General features: G+C 37.9%; 1 protein-coding gene across 4 annotated transcripts in view; it reads left to right on the forward strand.

Moving 5' to 3' along the window:
- Positions 1-22,248, forward strand: part of KCNAB1 (potassium voltage-gated channel subfamily A regulatory beta subunit 1) — a gene marked incomplete at its 5' end in the record, with an annotated part of 303,189 nt that overhangs the window by 238,825 nt on the left and 42,116 nt on the right. For 3 of the 4 annotated variants that reach the window (XM_079767396.1, XM_079767395.1, XM_079767397.1), the window contains 3 exons: positions 1,576-1,620; positions 3,418-3,461; positions 10,799-10,885. In XM_079767396.1, the coding sequence (XP_079623522.1) occupies positions 1,576-1,620; positions 3,418-3,461; positions 10,799-10,885 (176 nt within the window). The remainder of the gene's footprint in view (positions 1-1,575; positions 1,621-3,417; positions 3,462-10,798; positions 10,886-22,248) is intronic. The other variant, XM_079767398.1, reaches the window with a different exon arrangement.

A 22,248-nucleotide genomic window follows, 5' to 3' on the forward strand; every position in this document is an offset into this window, starting at 1 on the left:
TCTGAAACCTGTGCTTTATCAAAGTAAAACATTCATGTTATCATTCTCCACCCACTCTAAATGCCTCCATGAGGCCAGTGAAAATTTGCCAGGTTGCTGTCTGCTCATGCTGTTTGAACATTAACGTTAGTGTGCGCACACACGTAGGCCAAACATTTTACAGAAAGCCTAATTTTGGAAGAATAAGTGAGTCTGTGGGGGTAGTATTTGAGTAGAATGTGCAGCTTTTGCAGGTCCACATGCTTTGAATAATCAAGAGGGCTGAATTCATTTTTTATACTATTCCATCCAGCCTTTTGTTGAAGCTCTGAAAATGTTTGCTAAAGGAGACCTGGCTCCCCCAGCAGATCACTACTCCACTAGGTATCATGCGGTTGATGGATCAACCTGGAAAGTGCATCAGCTCTTCTGGAGTGTGTAATCTTCAGATGCTTACATCTGTAGACCTTCCATTACAGTGATTCACATTACTTTTCCGGGAATTAACTTCAGTGGGATGCGGTTGCTGACATTTTCTACGAATTTTTCTTGTTCCAGCCAAGTTGTCAGACTTGTTACCATCGTCTCTCATTGGTTATCATTCATCAGGCTAGGCTTTTATACCTGAGGGCCCTGAGGTGTTGCCGCTACAGCTGATGAAATTATAAATGCCTTACTTCAACTATTTCCAAAGTTTGGTCTTAACCTTTGAATCACAATTTTTTTTTTTTCTAGGTGAGTTCAATTGAATTACATACCTGGAGAAATTAAATTACACTGAGATCTACCTCTGAATTTTAAATTACATGACTGTAGTTCTCAAGACATATTTCCTTTTCCATGATCATAATGGCATTTCCTCCCTTTGAGTGTGATTTTGAAAAAGTAATACATTTGCTAACAAGATTTCCACATTATATTCCCTTAAGAATAAGGTGGTAAAACTTTGAGTTAAGGATTTTTTTAACTGTTTTCCTAAAATAACATTTCCATTAAAATGACACCCATAGAAATTTCATTCCTACTTATTGACTATTATAATTTATTTCATTATTCATATTTCCATGTAGTCAAATCCTGCCTGTGAATGTGATGATTAGAAAGGATAGTAACTCAGAGCCATTAGGTCCATGGTCCTTGGAGGGTGGACTTACCCCCCAGGAAAGTTCACACTCAATCAAGGTTATATTATATGCTAAGTAAGTGTTAGTGGGTGGCTGTTTGAGATCCTACAGCAATCCATCAGTTAGTCCTTTCACTTACCCTTCTCATTTACTATTTCTGACCCTCCATGCCACCCTTCCCTTTGCTTTGCCACTACCCACTCACTTATTTGCTGTCATAGCCCTCAGCCTCCCCCAGCCCCTCCAGGTAAAGATCACTTCTATTCAACCTCTTCTTCTGTGATCTGACTTCAAGTCCCCACTCACTAGCTTCTTTGTTCTCACATTTTAGTGATGTGAATTAACAAATTTATCTCTTTGCCAATTTTTTAAAAATGTGTGGTACAATAAATTCTTTGGGTGTTATAATAATAATATGACAGTATGATTTATTTAATATTTCTCTGTGTGTGTTTGTCTGTTTAACATATAGGAGGTCCAGCCTGGTCATAACAACCAAACTCTACTGGGGTGGAAAGTAAGTTAAATAACTTTTATTTTCCCTACTTGATAGGAAACAATTAGTAGTTTTATATTTTTAGGCCACCATTTCACATCTAATATGCCAAAATCAATTGGTTTAAAGTGAAAGATGATTATTTCTCACTTGAAGGAAATAGCAATTAGCCTAGGATTCAATTTTAACAAGATGCTTCCAAAGAAATTTAGTAGCATGAGGTCACTTGTTACTAAGTGATTCACGGAGAGTTTTCAAATATCAACCTCATACTTAGAACCAAAATAGAGTCCAAATTTTGGGAAAAGGAAATGAGCACGTAGCATCACCAAAGAAAAGCTATTCAACTCTGCCAACACTCAGAGACTTCTCCGGAATATGAATATAAAAATATCTTGTCTGGTCCCACTGTACTAGTAAGTCTCTGATCATTTCCTCAGAGGGTTCTGAAAGTGCTGATCAAAGCGGGCATCTCACTGGAGAAGAACGTAGAGCTTCCTGGATCACTTGCTGCCAGGCCACATGAAAAAGAAGTCCTCTCTCTGGTGTGGGGTTCAGAACAAATGTCACAGGATGAATGGCTTCTGATGGGCCTACTGGTGTTTGAACTGCTACTTACATTATCCAGAAGGCCTTAGAAGTTCTGGTCTTTAAGACAAACATGTAAGAATACAGCAAGCTATTCCATAAGGCTTTCCATGGAAATCTCAAAGATTTCTTAACAAAATGTAAACACAAACAAAGTAACCTTATTTACCACCCTATAATTGATAGGAAATAGTTAAAAACAAAATTGGAGGCAGAGACCAGATTTTTAGAAATCTTCTAACCAAAATGTATGTGTACCCCCTCCCACACACACTCATATTTTATTGCTGTTTTTGAGCCTGCATGTGATGAATATGAAAACAAAAATGGAATTTAGATCTTTACTACCATTGTAGTCTATATAAAAATAAGGCAACATGGCGCCTATGAGAAATGCAAATTTACATTGTCTATGCTCTGATTCATGGTGCCATGGCTTGGTGCTTTTTCAGTGGTACTCAAAACCTTGTGTATGGTTTAGAAATAATCAGGAAGTAAGACAATCTGCAAGAACCAGAATGTATAGAGAATTACATATAATATTATCTAATATACTTATAAAAGGTACAAAATCACCAAAGGCGAATGGTGAACTACTAAGGTTGACAAAGGTATTGATGTTGAAGAAACATTTCAGCAATGCTTTAAAAACCAAGCACCACATTCCTTTGCAATTGGCCAGAGTTTGAGAATGATCTGAAATGGCAAAAGTCCTGGTTGAATGTTGGTCTTTGTAAGATTTAAGGAAAAGTTGTTTGGTCACATTTTATAAAAAGACAATAATTGTTCATTTCTTTTGAAAATCAAAAGGCACTTTCCAATTTGCTTCCTTTCTCGGAAAAGCTAATGCCATCAGCAGCCTGGCAAGCTTATAGTAAGCTCACACATTTCTAGCAAGCCTTTTATTTCACTTGCTTGGGATTGGTAAGAACAAGGTGGGGAGATTGAACCCTGTGTCAAGTTATATATGGACAGGGTGTGGGTGGCCGAGTTGTTATTACTGTGGGGTGGTGACAGTCATGTCAATTCATCTCCTGGGGTCTCCGAAGAAAAGGGGCTCAGTGTGCTGCCCACCAGCCTTCCTCCTCAGCCTGCAGTGGTGCAGAATTTGCTAAGAACAGGGTATAAAATTAGCAATTCCATCCAGAACGACCATTCTTCTGTACTTTTGAAACAGCGATAAAAGAAAGCACGCCCCACTCAAAGTCATTTGCTTCTTTTTCTTGTTAGAGCTGAAACGGAAAGAGGGTTGTCAAGAAAACATATAATTGAAGGTAGGTTCTGCTACTTCATTTTACCTTTATCTGTGGGCTGCTGATTCAAGAAAGGTATCAGCCAAATGCATTCAAACCACATTGGGAGGGGAAAGATAATCTCTACAAAACGAATCACAATCAACCAAGTTTCTTCCTGGGGCTGTGTGTTGGGAATGCAGTGATAGAGAGGACAGAAGGGAAACTCAGCAAAAGGCCAAAATTTCTAGAACTGTTATCATGTACAGCTATGCTCACATTAATAAAACACTTGCATAAGGCTTTTTAAAAAAGTTTTATTGAGCTATAATAGATATACCATAAAAATTTATCCACTTAAAGTATACAATTCATTGGTTCTGAGTATAATTAGAGTTGACCAATCACCGCCATAATTTGATTTTAAAACATTTTCATTTCCCCAAAAAGAAACCTTGTACCCACCAGTAGTCACTTCCCAACCCTTCCTTACCTTCTCTCACACATCCCCAGGCAACCGCTAATCTACTTTTGTCTATAGATCTGCCAATTCTGGACATTTCATATAAATGAGATCGTATAATATGTGATATTTTGTGACTGGCTGCTTTCACTTAATGTTCATCCATGTTGTAGCATGTGTCGGTACTTCATTCCTTTTTATTGCCAAGTAAAATTTCATTGTATGACTATTCCACATTTTTTTTATCCATTCATCAGTTGATGGACATTTGGGTTGTTTCCACTTTTTGATTATTATATAAATAATGCTGCTATCAACATTTGTGTTCAAGTTTTTGTGTAGACATATGTTAAGATCCCTATACTTTAAAAAAAAGTATATATGCATAAAAAAATTTGTAGAAAATTGCCACTGTGTGATTGATTGAAAACTTGCTACAGCTCAGAAATAAACAGAAACTAAAATAGTTGCAAGAACCATTACACAGTAGAGTACTACTACTGTAATTCAATGTAAGGATTATGAGAATTGGTAGGAATTTTTACTTATTTCTCCATTGTCTATATATTATAAAATTTTACACTTATACCTTTTGAAATAAAGAAAAAAATGTTAAAGGGTGGTGCTATATATTTCCAACATCTTTATACGAGTTCATGAACTATTTCAGAAAAATCCAAGATTTTATAACTTTAGATTCATAATTATTGAGACAGATGATTTTTGTCTCTTTTAAAACTAATATTACTTATGAAATACAAAAGTCACCTAAACTATAAAGTATACTCTAATCCCACCACTTTGAAAATAAAAATAGATGAAGAAATAAAGTCCTTCCTTCGCTCACCTAATTTCATTCCACAGTTTGACTATCTGGTGCATATCCTGCCCAACTTTTCCCTGTAGTTACATTGACTTCTCTATCTATACAACCTACTTATAAACACAAAAGCATATGTATTGAATCAATTGAAGTAAGCCATTTATTTTAATTTAACAGTAATAATTATATTTGATTGTTGTTTCCAAAGTTTTTGTTTGAGTTTGGTAATTCTTACTAATTAATTTTTAATATATTTGTAGGCATTTTGGGCTTTGAAATCAGATGAACATTGGTTTGAGTTCCACCTCTGTCATTTATGAGCTGGGGGACTTTGTATAAATGATTTAACCTCATTAAGCCTGCATTTCCTCGACTATAAAACGGGCTACAAATATTCCGACCCTATGGTGTTACTGAACCTAGATTGAAATTAGGTACTTCGCATTGAGCGCAGTGTCTGTCACATAATAAACACTTAATAAATTATTTGTCATCTTCAGCATGATACTTTCTAGTGCAACTTCTCGTCACCATTCTATGGATAAGGACACCCTTTACTAAGTAAGGAACACCCTAAAGCTGCCAATAAACGACCACATTCCAGCACTAGAGAAAGCTTCCAAACTCTTCACCCAACTAAATGCCTTCTCACGCTTTGGTGTCTAATGTAACCTGTCTCTCAACACTGTTATCATTCCTGCTCTAGCATTTGACCCCATAACTTGTGTCTTCTAACAACGTTTATCAATAAGAAGTAAACCTGTCGGCTCGTAGCAACAAGTTGAACAAACATAGCAGAGGGTGCTGCCTAGAGACTTCTTGTTTTCCTTTCCTTTTCTTCTTACTCTCACTGATTAAAAAAGAGATTCAGAAAGTGGTTCAAACTGGCAATCAACAAAGAAATATAATATTAAAGAAAAAAGTACAGCATGCCACTGGGCTTTTTACCAAATCTCCATTGCTTTAATATTTACCTGTGACTGTTCATGATTTCAGGATCCTCTTTTTAAAAACCAGTTTTCTTCAGCTTAACATTCCATAGATGGGGGCAGTTTTATATCCTATATTACAAAGCATACTAAATGGCAATTTGGAGTCAGTCGTGCATCTGCTAAGTCTTGAACATCTTAAATTACGTCTATTCACATGTTTTTGATAGAATTGTTTCCTAAAGAAAACCACCCCTTGATTTTGGTTCTTCCTTACAGAATTTTGTGCATAGTTGATGTGGTAGTCATTTTCCTAGTAATTTTGTTAATTTGCTGTGAAAGATTGAAAATTTGATAATGTAGTATATATGATATTAAATTGTGAATTAGTGGGACTTTGATGTAAGAGCGTATCAAGATTTAAAGATATTGGTACTTGATACTCTACTAAGGAAAATTAGCCTCCAAATTTTAAGCTGGGAAGTCACAAATAACTGTGTAGAAAAAATAGCTCAAATGACTTTATAATTTTGGTACATATGTTAAGAATTGTGTACAAATTGAAATGTCTGTGTACTGATCCTCAAAACAAACAATAAAATCTCAATTATGAAAAAAAAGAAAAATCTAAAAATCTGTTTTCTTGAAGCTGCATATAACCTAATAGAAATATCTTAAATTCTCCTTTTAAATAAGTCAGGAATTCTCTTAGGAACTAATCTCTCAGGATGCATAAACTAGTTCAGCTGAAATTCCAATCAACCCAGAATCAAACTTTAACACAAAATTTCAAACTTTCGAAATTGAAAAAGAATTGGGATCTATTATTATTATGTTGTTATTGTTGCTGTTATTTTACAGTTTATAGTTTCAGCCAAAGACAAAAAATAATCATGAGTGCAAAAGAGAGTCAGCAAAAAGGACTGAAATTATGGAATTGAGTGAATTTTGCAGGAAAAAAGGGGGGACATGGTATTTCTAGACCCAAAATAAAGTTTGAATGATTTACAAAATTTAGGTTTCATTGGTACTTGTTCTGTGGTAAAGGTGACCTTATTCAACTATTCCACATTGGAAATGTATACACACATTAAATTTGAGAATTGGTCTTAAAGAATAAGACAGAAGCCTGACTTATGTAGAGTTCAGGCCGTTGTGTGCTGGGTAACTTTGGCCAACTGAGTTAGTTTATAAAATGTAAAATGAGCTTGACTTGTGAATAATGTAGTTTGGGGAAAAAATTCATATGAAAGACCTTTTCAATGAGTCCAAAGTCCTTGCTTAGATCCAGTTAGGAATAACATTCTCCTTATAGTCACAAGGAAGGGGTAGAAATCTCATTAACAGCTTTATTATATCCATTTAGAATCCCAAGGTCCTCTCAGGTTCTGAAAGTCTATTTGTTCATTTAATCATTCCACAAACATTTATTAAGCTCAAATATATGCCAGTTTTAAAATTTGGCAGATCCAATTTCTTGGTATCTAATGTGAAAGAATAGAGAAGGTTTGGTAAGCCAAAGTATAAGAATAAGTAAATTGTTTGTGTGCTTTTATAGGCAAAACCTGTGTCTAAGTCTATAGTTGCCTTTCAGGTAAACAACAGTTTTCTGATGTGATTCAAAACACAATCCCACTGTCATAGTTTTAGGAATAGAAAAAGAAAATAAACTGAGAAAGCTCTGCTTAAACATTTTTAATGAATGGCAAATGGTTAATCCTACTATCTGAACTTTTTTTAAAAAAACGATAATTTATTATTTTTTAATTTAAAAATAAATTTCATAACAAATGGATTCACCCCAGGATTCCTTCTCAGTGTATCATGTTCATAGTAATAGAAATTATCCACCAGAATAACCAAGTTTCATAATGGGAGAGGCTGGCACATATATTATTCTAATACAATGCAGTCTTTATTTAAACAAAAAAAGCAAGTGTGTCCTACATCATGATTGAGAGGTCTGCTGAGAAGAACCTGGAAAATTACATAGGGACACTGTGTACATTACTGACGGCAACTTTTTTTCAAGCTAGATAGGAAATCAAATGTGTAGTAGGTATAAAAAAATGACGACAAGGCATATATGAATAGAACCCTTGCAGAATCTCCAAACTACTGATCTCCTTGTTTCTACACAGTTAGACCTGCAACACTGAGCACCTGACCCACACGCATGCCAACCTGCTTAATGTCTGGAATGAGCACCTGTCTTTAGGTAGATGCCTGTACAACAGGCTTAAACTGAATTAAGGATCACCTTATAAACAATACAGTTCCTGTTCAACTTCAGAGCCTAAAAGAAAAATGAACTTAGATTTCTCTTTCCTACAGTCACTTGAGAGCCATTTTCTTTGTATAACATAATTTATCATCCTGTGGACTTTTGAGGAATTGCCAGTTAATTTCTAGACATTCCTCAAGGGCAGGGAGCATTTCCCCGGCTTCTCTTGTATTCACTCCAGCAGATAGATACTGCACTGGTGTCCAGGGACAGGTTAAGGTCAAAGTGCCTTCAGCAAGTGCACTCACTGCCCTGGAGCACTTAGCTCCTTAGGTTATGATTAGCTGTCAGCATGCCCCTCTGGAGCCGAGGTTAATGCATTTTTGTATGTCTACTTAAACTTAAAACAATGCCTGGCTCCAAGCCAGTGCTCAACAAACATTTGCTAAGTGGACATGGATCTTGACTATTTGTTTATTGGAAATAACCCTACATGGCTTTTAAGGAGACATTGGTGAGCATGTCTTTATGTTGCTATGCGTTAGCTACTTCTAAAGATTAAAGTATCCCAAGTAGGAAAATGAAGGACTACCTGACTTGGTTTGCAATCACATGAAAGGTCAAAGAAGAAAGTTCATCTAGCTCCATGTCGTCTTTGACAGATGAAGAATGACCAAGTATAATGACCTTTCTATCAAGTCCACGCCATTATTTTGGGGTATACATTATTACCTTGAAAAATGAGCCTATGCCAATAGATGCTCTCGATATGCACTGTTAGCTCCTTGGGGATGAATGCAGTGTCCATACATCTTTATACTCCCAGAGCCCAGCACAGTTTCAGAATCAAATTGGGATTCAGAACATGCTTATGGCATGGGAGAGTGAATGACTTAAGTCGTGACTGATCATGTAGCAATCACAACAGGGCCAAGTCAGTCGTAGCTTCTTCTCCTGCTTATTCTCAGCCCACCCTGAGCTGCTAAGAAGAGACACAGGAGGAGAGAGCCATCATCAGGAAGGAGGACCTTGTTCCCAGGGCCAGGCACGGGCCAGAATGTCACTAAATGCCTCCAAAACCAGAGGGTCTAGTGAAAACCTCTGGCATTTAGTCGTTGGCACCTCTCATTCTGAGATGTGAATACCACCATTTTAATTACCAGATTACTAGACTATTGCATCTACAAAGTACGTACAATTGATTTTATTTGCTCTCTGGAGCAGCAATTCCAAAGGTAGAAAGTACCGTTATCCCCACTGCAGATCAGAGAATTGAATCACGAAAAAAGGTGAAATAAGGCAAGTGAGATCACACAGCATGCTAGGGTAGATTTCCAACCTTTCAAACCTTGTAACACCCTATTTATTTGTTTGCTTCGTTATCCGGTCCTCCCCTTAACTCCTTCATACAATTGCTTCCAAAAAGTGGCTCATATCATAGAGCTTTTTAAGTTAAATTTAATTGCAAGCTGTCCCTTGAGATAGCTGGTAATGCCCTGAGCCTGGAAGTCACTGCAGTTTTTCAAGAGCAGGCATTGGACCTTGTAACACCTGTCTGCCCTAATCTGCTCATCAATGCTTCTTTCAACAAGCTGTCACCATAGACAGTCCTTTCTTAATGAGTGAAAAATACTTCAGGAACTGTATTCAAGCACTCCATTTTCCTGTCAGAAAGGTAATTGGGGCTGGCCGATAAACTAGTTTGAAAAATCAAATTTAAATGAGCCAAATTTAAATTTTTAAGAGACTCATTTAACATGCAATTAATTTTATGCCTGTAATAAAAAGAGAAAACCCTCCAGTCTTCCTGAAGAATTAAATAAGCTGATAAGGAAATGCTGTGCCTCATGGAAATGACATAAAATGACTCTTGAACACTGTCCTTTTGGTTACCTAATATTATGTACAATACATTCTATTTCAGGGAAGCATTGATTTTACTGAAATTAAATATTTTTTTCTGAATAGTCATAGGAATGTGACAAAATGGTTAGGGTTGAAACAGACTATGGGTTCTAGATTTTATCGTAAGCTCTCACTCTGTCCTTTACATTACCTCTTCAGTCTTTATAGCTTCTAGTATTTTTGTTTTTCCCCAAAAGAATAGGGAGTAATAGAAATAATAGAGCTCAGCTATATTTAAGATTCTTCGAACTTTGTTCCAATCAATGAGATGTTGAGTAACGCCCTCACTGGCCAACCCTTTTATTCCTATTATAACCCATTGTGGCATTGGTTGTCACTTATTTATGATATGTACTATTTTTATGTTTTCTATGCAATAAATATACCTCCATTCTATTATAAGTCCATTAAGTAATTCAATACATGACATTAGTTGAATTTTTCAAGAAGAAATTCTTAGGCTGCTTTTTATTTTAAACTTTGCTTCCAGACAGTGCCACACATGAGTCTCTGCAAGATGATCACTAAGTCTGTATTTTCCAGTGTGGTGGGAGTACTAATGCCATAGAGAAAAGAATTTTCTTTTTTTAATATATTTTTTTTATTTCAGAGAGAAAGAGAGAGAGAGAGAGAGAGAGAGAGAGAGAGAGAGAGAGAGAGAGAAACATCAATGATGAGAGAGGATCACTGGTCGGCTGCCTCCTGCAGGTTCCCTATTGGGGATCGAGCCTACAACCCAGGCATGTGCCCTGACCTGGAATCAAACTGTGACCTCCTGGTTCATAGGTCCATGCTCAACTACTAAGCCACTGAGGCCAGGCTAAGACTTTTCTTTGTGGGGACAAAATCAGACTTTGACATAGTTTTACAAGGATTTAGGGGTCAGTTAACACATCATTGTATTTAGTGCCTCCTTGAAGCTAATCCAATGCTTTTTAATTTTAAAAAAGTAAATTCTTAAAGATAACCAAACTTCAACTCTTTCTAATAGTGCTCATTTTGGGCTTTCTCCGTTTGCCCTGCTTCTGCTCCCAGGACTGAAGGGCTCCCTCCAGAGGCTGCAGCTGGAGTATGTGGATGTCGTCTTCGCAAATCGACCAGACAGTAACACCCCCATGGAAGGTGAGTAAAGAAATTTAATAAAAGACTCTGGAGTTACTGATTCTAGCTCGATGGCTATTCCACTCACAGTAGGAAATGAGATACATTCAGACTTATTTGACTGAATATGAAAAATAACCACCTTTCCAGTTGCTATCTTTCAGCCCCAATATTTACCTTCAAAGCCAATGCTCAACATCCTGCATCTTCATTCCTTTTGAAAGTAGTTGGAGGCATTGGAATTGTGGCTTCTGCTGGGCACAGTGCTCACTTACTTTTTCCAGGTTCTTTTCACTTCTGTGGTTCCATCAACTAAAACAATAAAATTAATTAGAAGGGGAATTTATAACCCAGCCATCTTATTTTACATCTTATTTTGAAGTAAGTCATCTGAGTGGCGTCCTATTTTATAATGACTCTAGGTCTGATTAGTTCCCAGTCCGTGGAGCCACTATTTAAAATGAGAGCCTTCATTGCCATTTGATTTTTGGTTCTCAAGGAGCTTCAACATTTTATTTCCCTTCTGTTACAACTGTTTGAAGACAATATTTTGAGCATCTCCTGTGAAAACTTTCAGGACATTCCTAAAAACAGATTTTCTTCCATTTATATTTATTTATGGAACCTACCTAGTATTATTGAGAAAGAAGATAGTTTAGGAGGACAAATTAAAAAGAATGTTCTAGTTAATTGAGGTTTACAATCATGGATTATCACCCAAGGTTAATGAGAATGAAAATATTTGGAAAAAAGAGGGGGAAAAGAATGTTCTTGTTATTTGAGGCTTACAGTATGACTTAGATTTATAAATTTTCAAAGAATGAGGATAAAGTAATCAACATAAAATTATACTGAAGGTACTTTGTCCTTGATGATTCAAAGGGTAGTTCACATCTTGTAATACAACAGGTTCTATAAAGATTTATTCTTGCTATTGGGCTATAAAAGTTATAAAAGTTATAAATAATCAAAGTACATATGAGTTTTTCTGTAGGTTTTTCTGACAAATATAATGTTCTCCTAGAGTTTTCTGCTTTCTTGATTCTGAGTAAATTAGGAGTTTACTATGAAGCAATATCAATGTTGGAAATTCATGATAATAAATTATCCATGGAAATGACATAAAAATGCATATTTTTATCAAAGCAAAGAATAAATGTTTGATAAGGCAAATTATGAATGTTTTTAGTCTAAGAAGGGCTTTTTGCAGGGATAATATGGTATCCCACTATTCTCAATGAAATATCAAAACAGAGCACTAAAGTGATTGAGTGAGTGAAAGTGTGCAAGTGCTGTTTAGGCTGTGAAAGCCTGAAATTGCTTCCCATTTAAGTCCAGTGACTATTTTACTTTGGAAAAGTATCCTTTGCAATTACACCATGTACAGAATAGAACAGCGATTTTCAACCAGTGTGCCACAAGAATTTTTAAAACGTACACCGACCTCTTTTCCCCTTAGATTGTCAAATTTAAAAAATGACAACAATAGCCATCCAGTGTGAATGAATCAAAAGTAAACTTATTTTTTGTCAAACCTGCAAAAAATATGTTTTGGTGTGCCACAGAATTTTAGTAATTTGTTTAGGTGTGCTGTGTTTTGTGCTTTTTTAGAAAGTCATCGATTCCAACCTCATTCCATAAAGTCCTGATCTGAAGGGAGGGGGAGGATCCTGGAGAAGAATATGTTTATACTCTATACCAGTGGTCGGCAAACCGCGGCTCGCGAGCCACATGCAGCTCTTTGGTCCCTTGAGTGTGGCTCTTCCACAAAATACCACGGCCTGGGCGAGTCTATTTTGAAGAAGTGGCATTAGAAGAAGTTTAAGTTTAAAAAATTTGGCTCTCAAAAGAAATTTCAATCATTGTACTGTTGATATTTGGCTCTGTTGACTAAGGAGCTTGCCGACCACTGCTCTATACAATTTAGCTACTTGCTCTATTCTCCCCACCACATACACACACACACACACACACACACACCGGCTTTGTCCTTTCTTCACATCTTCAGTCAACAGTGAAGGCAGAAGCGATTCAACCCCTATCATTAATGCGACACAAAAGGAGGGAAAGTGTGGACACATGCCTGGGCCCTGTCGGGCTTCACCACAAATCTGTGGCTCTCACCGAGTTCAGAAAGGGCGTGTTTCCCCCCTAAGTTACTTTTAGTTAAGAAAAACGTAGGCAGAGGGAGAACGAAGATGGCCCTGCTCACCCCAGCTGTCAGGTGGAAGCAGAGCTGTTAGTATTTCCGGGGCTATGGGTTTGTGACACACGTGAACATCCTTCTGTGGGAGTTGTCATCTCCCCGGAAGATCGCTGGAGCTGTGACAAGATTTACCTCCATATTCGGAGGAGATGTTGAATCGGTCTCGGGAGAATTCATTTTTATACTCATCTCTATAAGTTCCTCATTGTGCTGCAGCTGATCTGCAATGACATGGGTAGAACTCGGAGACTAACGTCACTCAGCTCTCTAGTCCGGGCAGGTGGGGTTACAGACTGGAGCAGCTGTCACTTAGCAGCATATCTCTTAAACTCGGGGTTGATGAGCATGCTGATTCCATGGGGTGAGCAGAGTCACCTGTACCATTGCTCATCTGGAATTCCCAGGTGAATGAAGACCCTTCAGTCTCTCTTACTTTCTGTACAAAATGAAGTAACAAAGAGAGTAAATGGTTTTGTTAAACCCCTCCTGGGTATGGGTATTTAATATGTGTAGTGAAAAAAAAAAATGGGAGTCTTCAATCAGAGGGTGAGGGCACTAGTTTTAGGTAAGTATACTTGGTTGAGTTGCTCAGACTTTCTGTTGCTCAGTTTTTCATTTGGAAAATGGAAAGAATAAAAATATTACCTTCTCTGGCTATTTCCAAGATTGTTGTAAAGATCATATGAGACAATATAAGCGAAAATGTTTTTATACATTGCAATGCCCTGCACATACATTCTGAGGTTGAAATTGTCATTATATATGTTTATACTTTTAGGAATTGATATTCATAATAAGATGTAATAATCGAAGTTTCATCCAGGCACCAAGACACAACTGAAATAAAAGAGAGGTGCCCAATCTTCGTTTCGTGTACTTGCAAAGGAAATGGGTGAGGGCTGGTTCCATGTCTCTTTCTGCCCCCAACCTTTTATTCTGAAAATTTAAAACCTACAGAAAAGTTGAAAAGGTAAACATACAATACTCTCCACGTAGATTTACCAAATTATGCTGTATTTGCTTCTATTTCTCCCTTCCTTGTTCTCTCTCTCTCATGATATTTCACCCACACTTGCTCCTGTCTCCTGAGAACAAGGCACCCTTTTATATAACCACAACACAATCCTCACACCCCAGAGCTTCAACATTGATGCACCACTATTATATAATAAGCAAGCCATATTCAAATCTCCTAAAATGTGCTTCAAAGTATTTGTTTAGATTTTTTTTGGGGGGGGAGGGAGGATGGGGAGGCAAGCCCAGGATTTAATTAAGAATCCACAGTGCATTTAGTTGTCATGGCTTTTTCTTCTCTTAGTCTAAAACAGTTCTTCCACCTTCTTTTCTCTTTAATAACATTATCTTTTTTTTTTTTTAATCCAAGCCAGTTGCTTTAGAGAATGTCTCTCAGTCTAGATCTGTCTAGTTGTTTTCCCTACGATTAAATTAATATTAAGCCTTTTTGGCAAGAAGACTTTTTGGATCCTTCTCAGTGTGTCCCATTGCTGGTCACGTTAAGTTGACCACTCAGTTAAGATGACGTCTGCCAGCTTTCTCCACCATGATGGTACCTCTTTGACTTGGTAATTAATAACATGGGGTGTGTTTCTTTGAAACCAGGTGAATAGCCTGTGTCCCCCACAAACTGATTTTAGCATCCACTGAGGCTCCCTGTCCACATCCATTATTACAATGGGGGGCCACAACCCTTCTCCATTCATGAGTGAGCATTCTTCTGTAAAGACGAGCTTTCCTTTCTCCTCCTCCCCCACTCTCAGTTCTGGGACTCTGAAGGCCCCTCACTTGCTTGAAGAATATAAAGGTTGAGACAGAGGAGAGGGGATCTAGTTGAGAAGGACATATCCAAATAAAACTGTGCTCTGAGCACCATCTACCCCAGCAGGGTGAGAGGGCTGCCTCTTCACTTCAACCCTGGTTGGGGGTGGGGAGTTTCAAGGCTACTCATACTGTTTAAAACATGATCCCCACGGTTGGGGAGTAGAGTGGCTTGGGAGCTGACTCGTGTCTGGCAAATCCAGAGGTGGAAAAGTGGGCTGAGTCTCTACTTTAGTGGTATAGCCAGGAGAGTGCTGGATCACAGGGAGGGCCTCTGTGTTTGTTTCCCCATGTGGTGTCATCTTGGGTCCTGTCCTCTAGGTTGTGTTTGAGAAAAGGATGAACACCCAGAGCCAATAGGAGAAGGGCCTGGAGGAGAAGCAGAAAGTAGAGGAATGAAAACACCAGCCATGCCCCATGTCACTACCCTTTACTGCAGGCTTCTAGTCTGAGCAGGTTCCAGCTAGGAAAGGGAAAGGAATTTGAGTTTGAAATTTTGATTGACATCTATGGAGGCTGTGTTTATAATTTAAAATTATGTCAGGACTGTCTATGGCCCAGAGTGGGCAGAAAACCCATGGGGCCAGTCTGAGTTTTCATCAGGGCCAAGGGACACTTTTTCCCAGCGAATATAATGAGCCAATGGAAGACTGGAAAAAATTAAGTTGTGTTATGATTACATTATCATGAGTCATGGTTGCTCCACATTCTAGTTACACATGTTTAATTACCTAATTTAAATAGATCTGACTTAAATTACATGTGAAGAAAATGAACTCTTCCATTAGTTTCAGAAAACAAATTGGTTTACTTCATAAGAAAATATCATTATGTCCAAAATAATTGGAAGTTTAGGAAAACCTTGTGTGCTTAAGATCCAAGTCTCCACAAATTATAAAATAATTTGGCCACCTGCATAAAATGTATACATTACACATACACATAGACATCCCTTATATCCCACCACTGCTCCTCCCACAAACCCGCCCTAGAAATCTGAAGACTTTTAAAAGTGTCACTTCTCCTTAGGGAGTAATTGTTTGTCAATGTTCAAATACTGGAAAAGATTAGAAACCACAAAACCTTACCCCCTGCAGTTTGGAATTTTCCATCCTTTCTAAATATGTTCCATTTTTAGCTTTTGCTAATTTGTTTTTAATTCTGAAAGGTAAGCTTGTGTTGTGACTTGCTTCAGTGAAGAGAATCATACAAAATTAATGAGAATTAGAGAACATACTTTTAGATGACTTTTTGAAACCCTACTACAGTCAACCCCAAATTTACTTATGTAAGAAAATTATTTTTTCTTTAAGAACAAGTGGATAGAAGGGTACAGGGAAACAATAGAAAAGGAAAGAAAGTTTTGTGTTATCCATAACTTGGAGAAGGAAGGAAAGTGTTGTATCATTAGCATAGAAACTGGAAGTATATATGATAATGGAATGAACCCAATTACCACCTAGAAATAAGTGCTTTTATCTAAGAAGATGAGAGAGGAAATGGGGGAAAAATAGATACAGAGGCAAAGAAGCATTGAACAGACTGCCAAACTACAGAGGGAAGGCAGGGAAGGTTGGGAGGGGGGTGCTGTAAGAGATCAACCGAAGGACTTGTACGCATGCATATAAGCATACAAGACACGGGGGCGGGGAGGGGAGCAGGTGAGGGCATGTACAAGGGGGGTAGAGGAGGCTGGGGGGAGGTCAATCGGGGAAAAAAGGAGACATATGTACTACTATTTGTAATACTTCAAACAATAAAAAAATAAAAAAATAAGAAATATAAAAGACAATGGATACAAGACACGGGGGGGAGGGGAGCAGGTGAGGGCATGTACTGGGGGGTAGAGGAGGCTGGGGGGAGGTCAATCGGGAAAAAAAGGAGACATATGTACTACTATTTGTAATACTTCAAACAATAAAAAAATAAAAAAATAAGAAATATAAAAGACAATGGATACAAGACACGGGGGGGGGGAGGGGAGCAGGTGAGGGCATGTACTGGGGGGTAGAGGAGGCTGGGGGGAGGTCAATCGGGAAAAAAAGGAGACATATGTACTACTATTTGTAATACTTCAAACAATAAAAAAATAAAAAAATAAGAAATATAAAAGACAGTAGGAAAAAATAGAAAAAAATATAATGAAAAGAACAAAACTGAAAAAAAAAAAAAAGAAGATAAGAGAGGACAAAAACTGACTTAAGAAGTCACACAAAACTTAACAAGCAAGTTAAAAAACCCAACTGGTTATCCTGGCTGATATATCTATGACCTGCTGTTGCCCCCTGACTGACCTAGTCTCCTGCTTTCTTCCTCTTTCCCACTGTGCTTCAGTCACATTGAACTGGATTTCTCCAATAAAGGCTTTCAAACCTTTCTGTCCTCAAGTCACAGTCAGAAATACATGTTATATCACAACTCCAAACACTCACACACACACACACACACACACGTGTGTGTGTGTGTGTGTGTGTGTGTGTGTGTGTGTGTGAGTGTTTGGAGTTGTGATATAAACATGCTATTAAGTTGTGATATAAACACACACACACACACACATACACACACACACATATGTAAAAAACAACAACAAAAACTTAACAGCAAGGAAAAAAGGGAGCTATAGAGACCAGAAAGAAAATTTTGGGAGGTAGAAAAGGATGAAATTCCATCCATTTCCCCTACTCTCTTCCCAAGCACTGGTCAAAAGCCCCTTTCTCAAAAAACCTACAGAATGTATTTTACATGTCACCTTATAGCACTTAGCATGGCCCAGAGAAGAACATGGCATAGTAAAAATACTCAAGTCTAAAACCTGGCTCATTCATTTATTCATATTCAACTGATATTTAGTGAGTGCCTACTATACACTAAGCATTGTTCTCAACCCTAGAGAACAACATAAGCAAAGATCCCCATTCTTGAAGGACACATTTATTCTAGCAGGAGAGATAAGAAATAGACAGTAAAGCAATAATAAATTAAATTATATAGAATATTAAAAGGTAATTAAGTGTTACAGAAAAAAAAAAAAGTAGAGCAGGATAATGAGCTTGGGAACACTCAAGGTGTCAGGAGTGGTCATTGAGAAGGCAAGATTTGAGCAAAGACTTGAAGGGGTAAAGCAAGTAACTAGGAAGGAGATAAGGAGGTTGTTTCTGGCTGTAGAAACAGTGCAAAGGTCCTGAGATGGGAGGAGCCTGTTGTGTTTGAGAAATATCAAAGATATTAATATGGCTGCAGAGAGGAAGGGAGGAGGAGGGTAGAAAGAGATGAGTATAGAGCGATTACAGGAGCCCTCTGGATTTTGGACAAGAAGTGATGTGATTTGACTTAAATTTCTAAAGGATCCCTCTGGTGTGAAATTGGAATAAATTATAATGGGACAAATGCAGGAGCAGGAAGACATGTTAATAAAGAATTGTAGCAATCTAGATGATGATGGCTCAGAGAATGTTAGCTGTGGATGTGTAAAAGTGGTTGAGTTTGAATAAATATTGAAAGTAGAGCCAGCAGAAATTCCTATGAGTTGAATGTGGGAGTAACAGAAAGAGAAGAGTAAAGAATGACTCCAAGGATATAGGCCTGAGTCACCAGAAGGATGGAGCTGCCATCAACTGATATGGGAATACCATAGGTGGAGCTGGTTTATGGGGGAGATCAGAGGTCTGAGTTTAGTCGTTATGAGTTGGAAATGTTCATTACACATCCAAGTAAGCAGTAGGCAGTTGGACACTGATCCTAAAACTCAAAAAGATAGACAGAAACATAAATTTGGGGTCATTTACATGTAAATGATATTTAAAGTATTACAGAATTAATAAAATCACACAGGGAGTAAAAGGAAGGAAGATAGATAGATGATAGGAAGGAAGGAAGGAAGGAAGGAAGGAAGGAAGGAAGGAAGGAAGGAAGGAAGGAAGGAAGGAAGGAAAGGAGGGAGACAAAAGGACCAAGGACTGAGGCTCCCCAACATTAGGAGGATGGGAGGAGGGAGAGAAGAGAAGGTAAAGAAAACACATCCAGGAGGAAGAAGTGATCAACCATATCAAAGGCTACGACGGGTCAAGCCAGTTGAGGACTATGAATCATTGGTGTTAGTGCCAGGATCATCAATAACCTCGACAAGAGCACTTTTGATGAAATAGGGAGTGAGGGAGTAAAAGCCACTAATCTCTGAGTCTCAGTTTTCTCATTTGGAAAACAGCAAGGAAACCTGTTGATTTAGGATGACAACGTAAAATATTTCTGCCGCTTTCTTTCAAAATAAAAAATCACCCAATAAATAGCATCCAGGGCAAAGAACTAATATAAAAACTTCCTTTCTAATGAAAGTGGCTGACAACTCAAAACTTGGACCAAAATATATGAAAATAGAAAAGGAATGGAGAAATTGTAAATGACTTAGCAGAACTGAAAAGATTTATTGAAAGTGCCCACAAGTGCATCTCTGGGGGTGGGGTGGGGGTGGGGGGCCGAGCTTGAGTCGGCTCCTCTGGAGAAGTCCACTTCCAGCATTCCACCTGGCGGCTTTCCCAGTACACGTGTTGGGGTGTCGCACCCATGGGAACATTGATCTAGGGTGTTCCTCAAGCAGCTGCCGGTCTTGAAATTTCTGGAGCTACTATGGTCACAGGGAGTCTTGGCTGTAAGTGTCACCCAAGAGAGATGTCCTTTATCTAAAAGCTACAAGTCCAAGTCAACTCCTAGTCTTACATCTGCAGTCCCCCTGTCACTGTCTTCTGGTCCTGATGTAGTCCCCCGTTTCCAGAACTCTCTTTAAAGCATTTTTGAAAGAAACTATTTTTTTATAGATGAATACTCAGGCTAACCTAGTGTATATAATCTTGGAAGTTCCACGTTTACCCACTTCAAGATCAAATTATTATATGCTTTTCAGTTGTTAGTGCCACAAATGTGTATGCTCTCTGTGGGCGCCCCACGCGTGTGCTTACGTGTGTGCTTCCGCTGGAAGCAGATCAAGGTCTCCTTTGCTCAGCATGTGGAGTGTTGGTGCAGGCTCGCTCCAACTTTCTCTGAATAAATCAGTTGGTTAGGTTTTCTGTTGGAATGGAGGGTCTGCAATGCCGGCTTCCTGTCAAAATCTTCCTACCAAGGCAGTGTTCTGCAGGTTAGCTCAGTTCCCAGTGTGTACCTTAGATTTTTTTTTTTTTTTTACGTAAAAATAAGAATCTATACTGACTTCATGTGGCTGTTCTGGTTTTAAAGGATGAGCTATATATAAGCTGTGTGTTTTCTGTACTGATGTGGCGCTTATTAAATACTTTTGTATCGTAAGTAAAATTTGAGGTGTTTTGGGAGGAAAAAAAGGAAGTGCCCACAAGTGAGAAGCAGGTTAATTTGTACCACACAACCTGAAATGGTTAAGGCATTAGAGGCACCAGTGTCACAGAACATGGGGCTGAGGTGGGAATTAGAAACAAGGTAGTTATTTAAAAGACTGTACAGAGCTATTAAAGCTCATGTCCCCATATCTGTAGGCAGGGTCCTGCCTTTCTCCTCCAATGAAGGAGGCAAGAGATACATCAATGGAAGAAATTCATTGAGAAGCTCTAGTCTAAGGGATACCAGACACAGAGGAAGATGGGACCAGGCTAAAAAAAAAAAAAAAAAAAAAAGTTATGAGACCCCAGACCTTCCCTCTCACTTACCTTCAGGTCACTAACCTTGCACTTTCCCCAGGCAAAGTTAAGAGAACATTTCTCTGGAGAAAATTAACTATCTCAGAAAAAAATAATATAATAGATACTGACATTGTTGTGAAAGAAAACCCCAGTGGGACAAAGTGGCAAGTCTCCTAATTGTTCTAGCTGAGAAGTGCCATCGAAGCACAATTTTCGTGCTTTACTCTTAAACAGGAATGGAAACCCAAGGATCACCTGACATTCAAAGAAAACCTCCAATATGGAAAAAAAATGTTAATAGCTCAGTAGAAAACAAAACAAAACAAAACACAGAACAATGCAGAGAGATACAGAAAACTTCAAAGAAGCTATAATTAATATACATGGTGAGATAAGAAAATATATTGCATCAGTGGAATAAGAACAGGATAGAAGAGAGAACAAGAGCAACATAGAACTAGAAAAAATAATAGAGATTATAAACTATATAGTTAATTAAAAAAAAACAATAAAGATGTTGAACTTTAAAGTTGAGGGGAATTTTTAAAAGTAGGAAATGGACAATAGGAGTGAAAAGATAAGAAAATGAAGGTTCTTTCCAGGAAGTCCAATATTAATTCAACTAAAAGATTTCTAGAGAGTACAGGTAAAATGGAAGAGAGGTAGTTAGTGAAAAAAACAATACAAGAAAGTCTGATTTGAAGAGTATGAGCTTCCTGACTGAAAGTGCCCACCCAGTATATCCAGGACAATGAATGAAGACCCACACTAAGGAACTTTAACATGAAATTTCATAGCTGAAAGAAATAAAGAAAAGCATCGTAAAATATTCCAGAGACTTCATAGAGTATGCACATGAAGGTTAGAGAATAAAGATTGCCCAGGGGTTTTCAGCAACAAAACTGAAATCCAGAAGACCATGGAGCAAACCTTCAGAATCCTAAGCAAAAAAAAAATTCCTCACTCTTGGTTGGTGGGCAAGCTATCAAACAAGAGTAAGGAAATAATATTTTGACTTTTCTATCTCCCAAACAATTGCTCGGAAGCTACTGGAAAATGTGCTCCACCAAAATGAGAGGATAATGCCACAAAGGGGAAGCCATGGGATCCAACCCATTAAAGGAAAGGAGAGAATCTCCAGGGTGACGGGGATGTAGGGTGTGGCAGGAGGATGGTGGACTCTACATGGGATGTTACCAGGGGAAGAAAATAAAAAGAAACTGAGTTCCCCACAAGCGTGACCATGTGGAAAACTATACTGAGAGATATTTGTTTAAACACGAAAAATTTAGCTATAGCTCTAAATAGAACTAAGTTAATGAAAGGATTGTCAACTAAAAGAAAAATGAAAAATAATAGAAGAAAGGAAATCGTAAATCATCATAAACGGCTCTGCTCGGTAGTGGACACTAACTGCACAGTCATTATAATGAAAACACAGAATATTAATTCAATCCTAAACTGAGATGTGAATATATTGGAAAAATAGTGAAGGTAGAAGAATGTATGCATGGAAGCTAAAACCCTCACTTCCACAGGCCAATAGATAAAGTCTGAAAAAATCTGGACCACGATAGTAATGCATAAATGGTGAAAAATGTAGAGACGGATACCAGAATATGTTGTGTATGTTGCAAATGGTATACTCTGGCGTGCAGGTGAAGCATGGAAGGACTATTACTGCTCTTTGTTACAAGCCT

The sequence above is a fragment of the Cnephaeus nilssonii genome (assembly GCF_951640355.1).
Source record: "Cnephaeus nilssonii genome assembly, chromosome: 3".
Classification (NCBI taxonomy): domain Eukaryota; kingdom Metazoa; phylum Chordata; class Mammalia; order Chiroptera; family Vespertilionidae; genus Cnephaeus; species Cnephaeus nilssonii.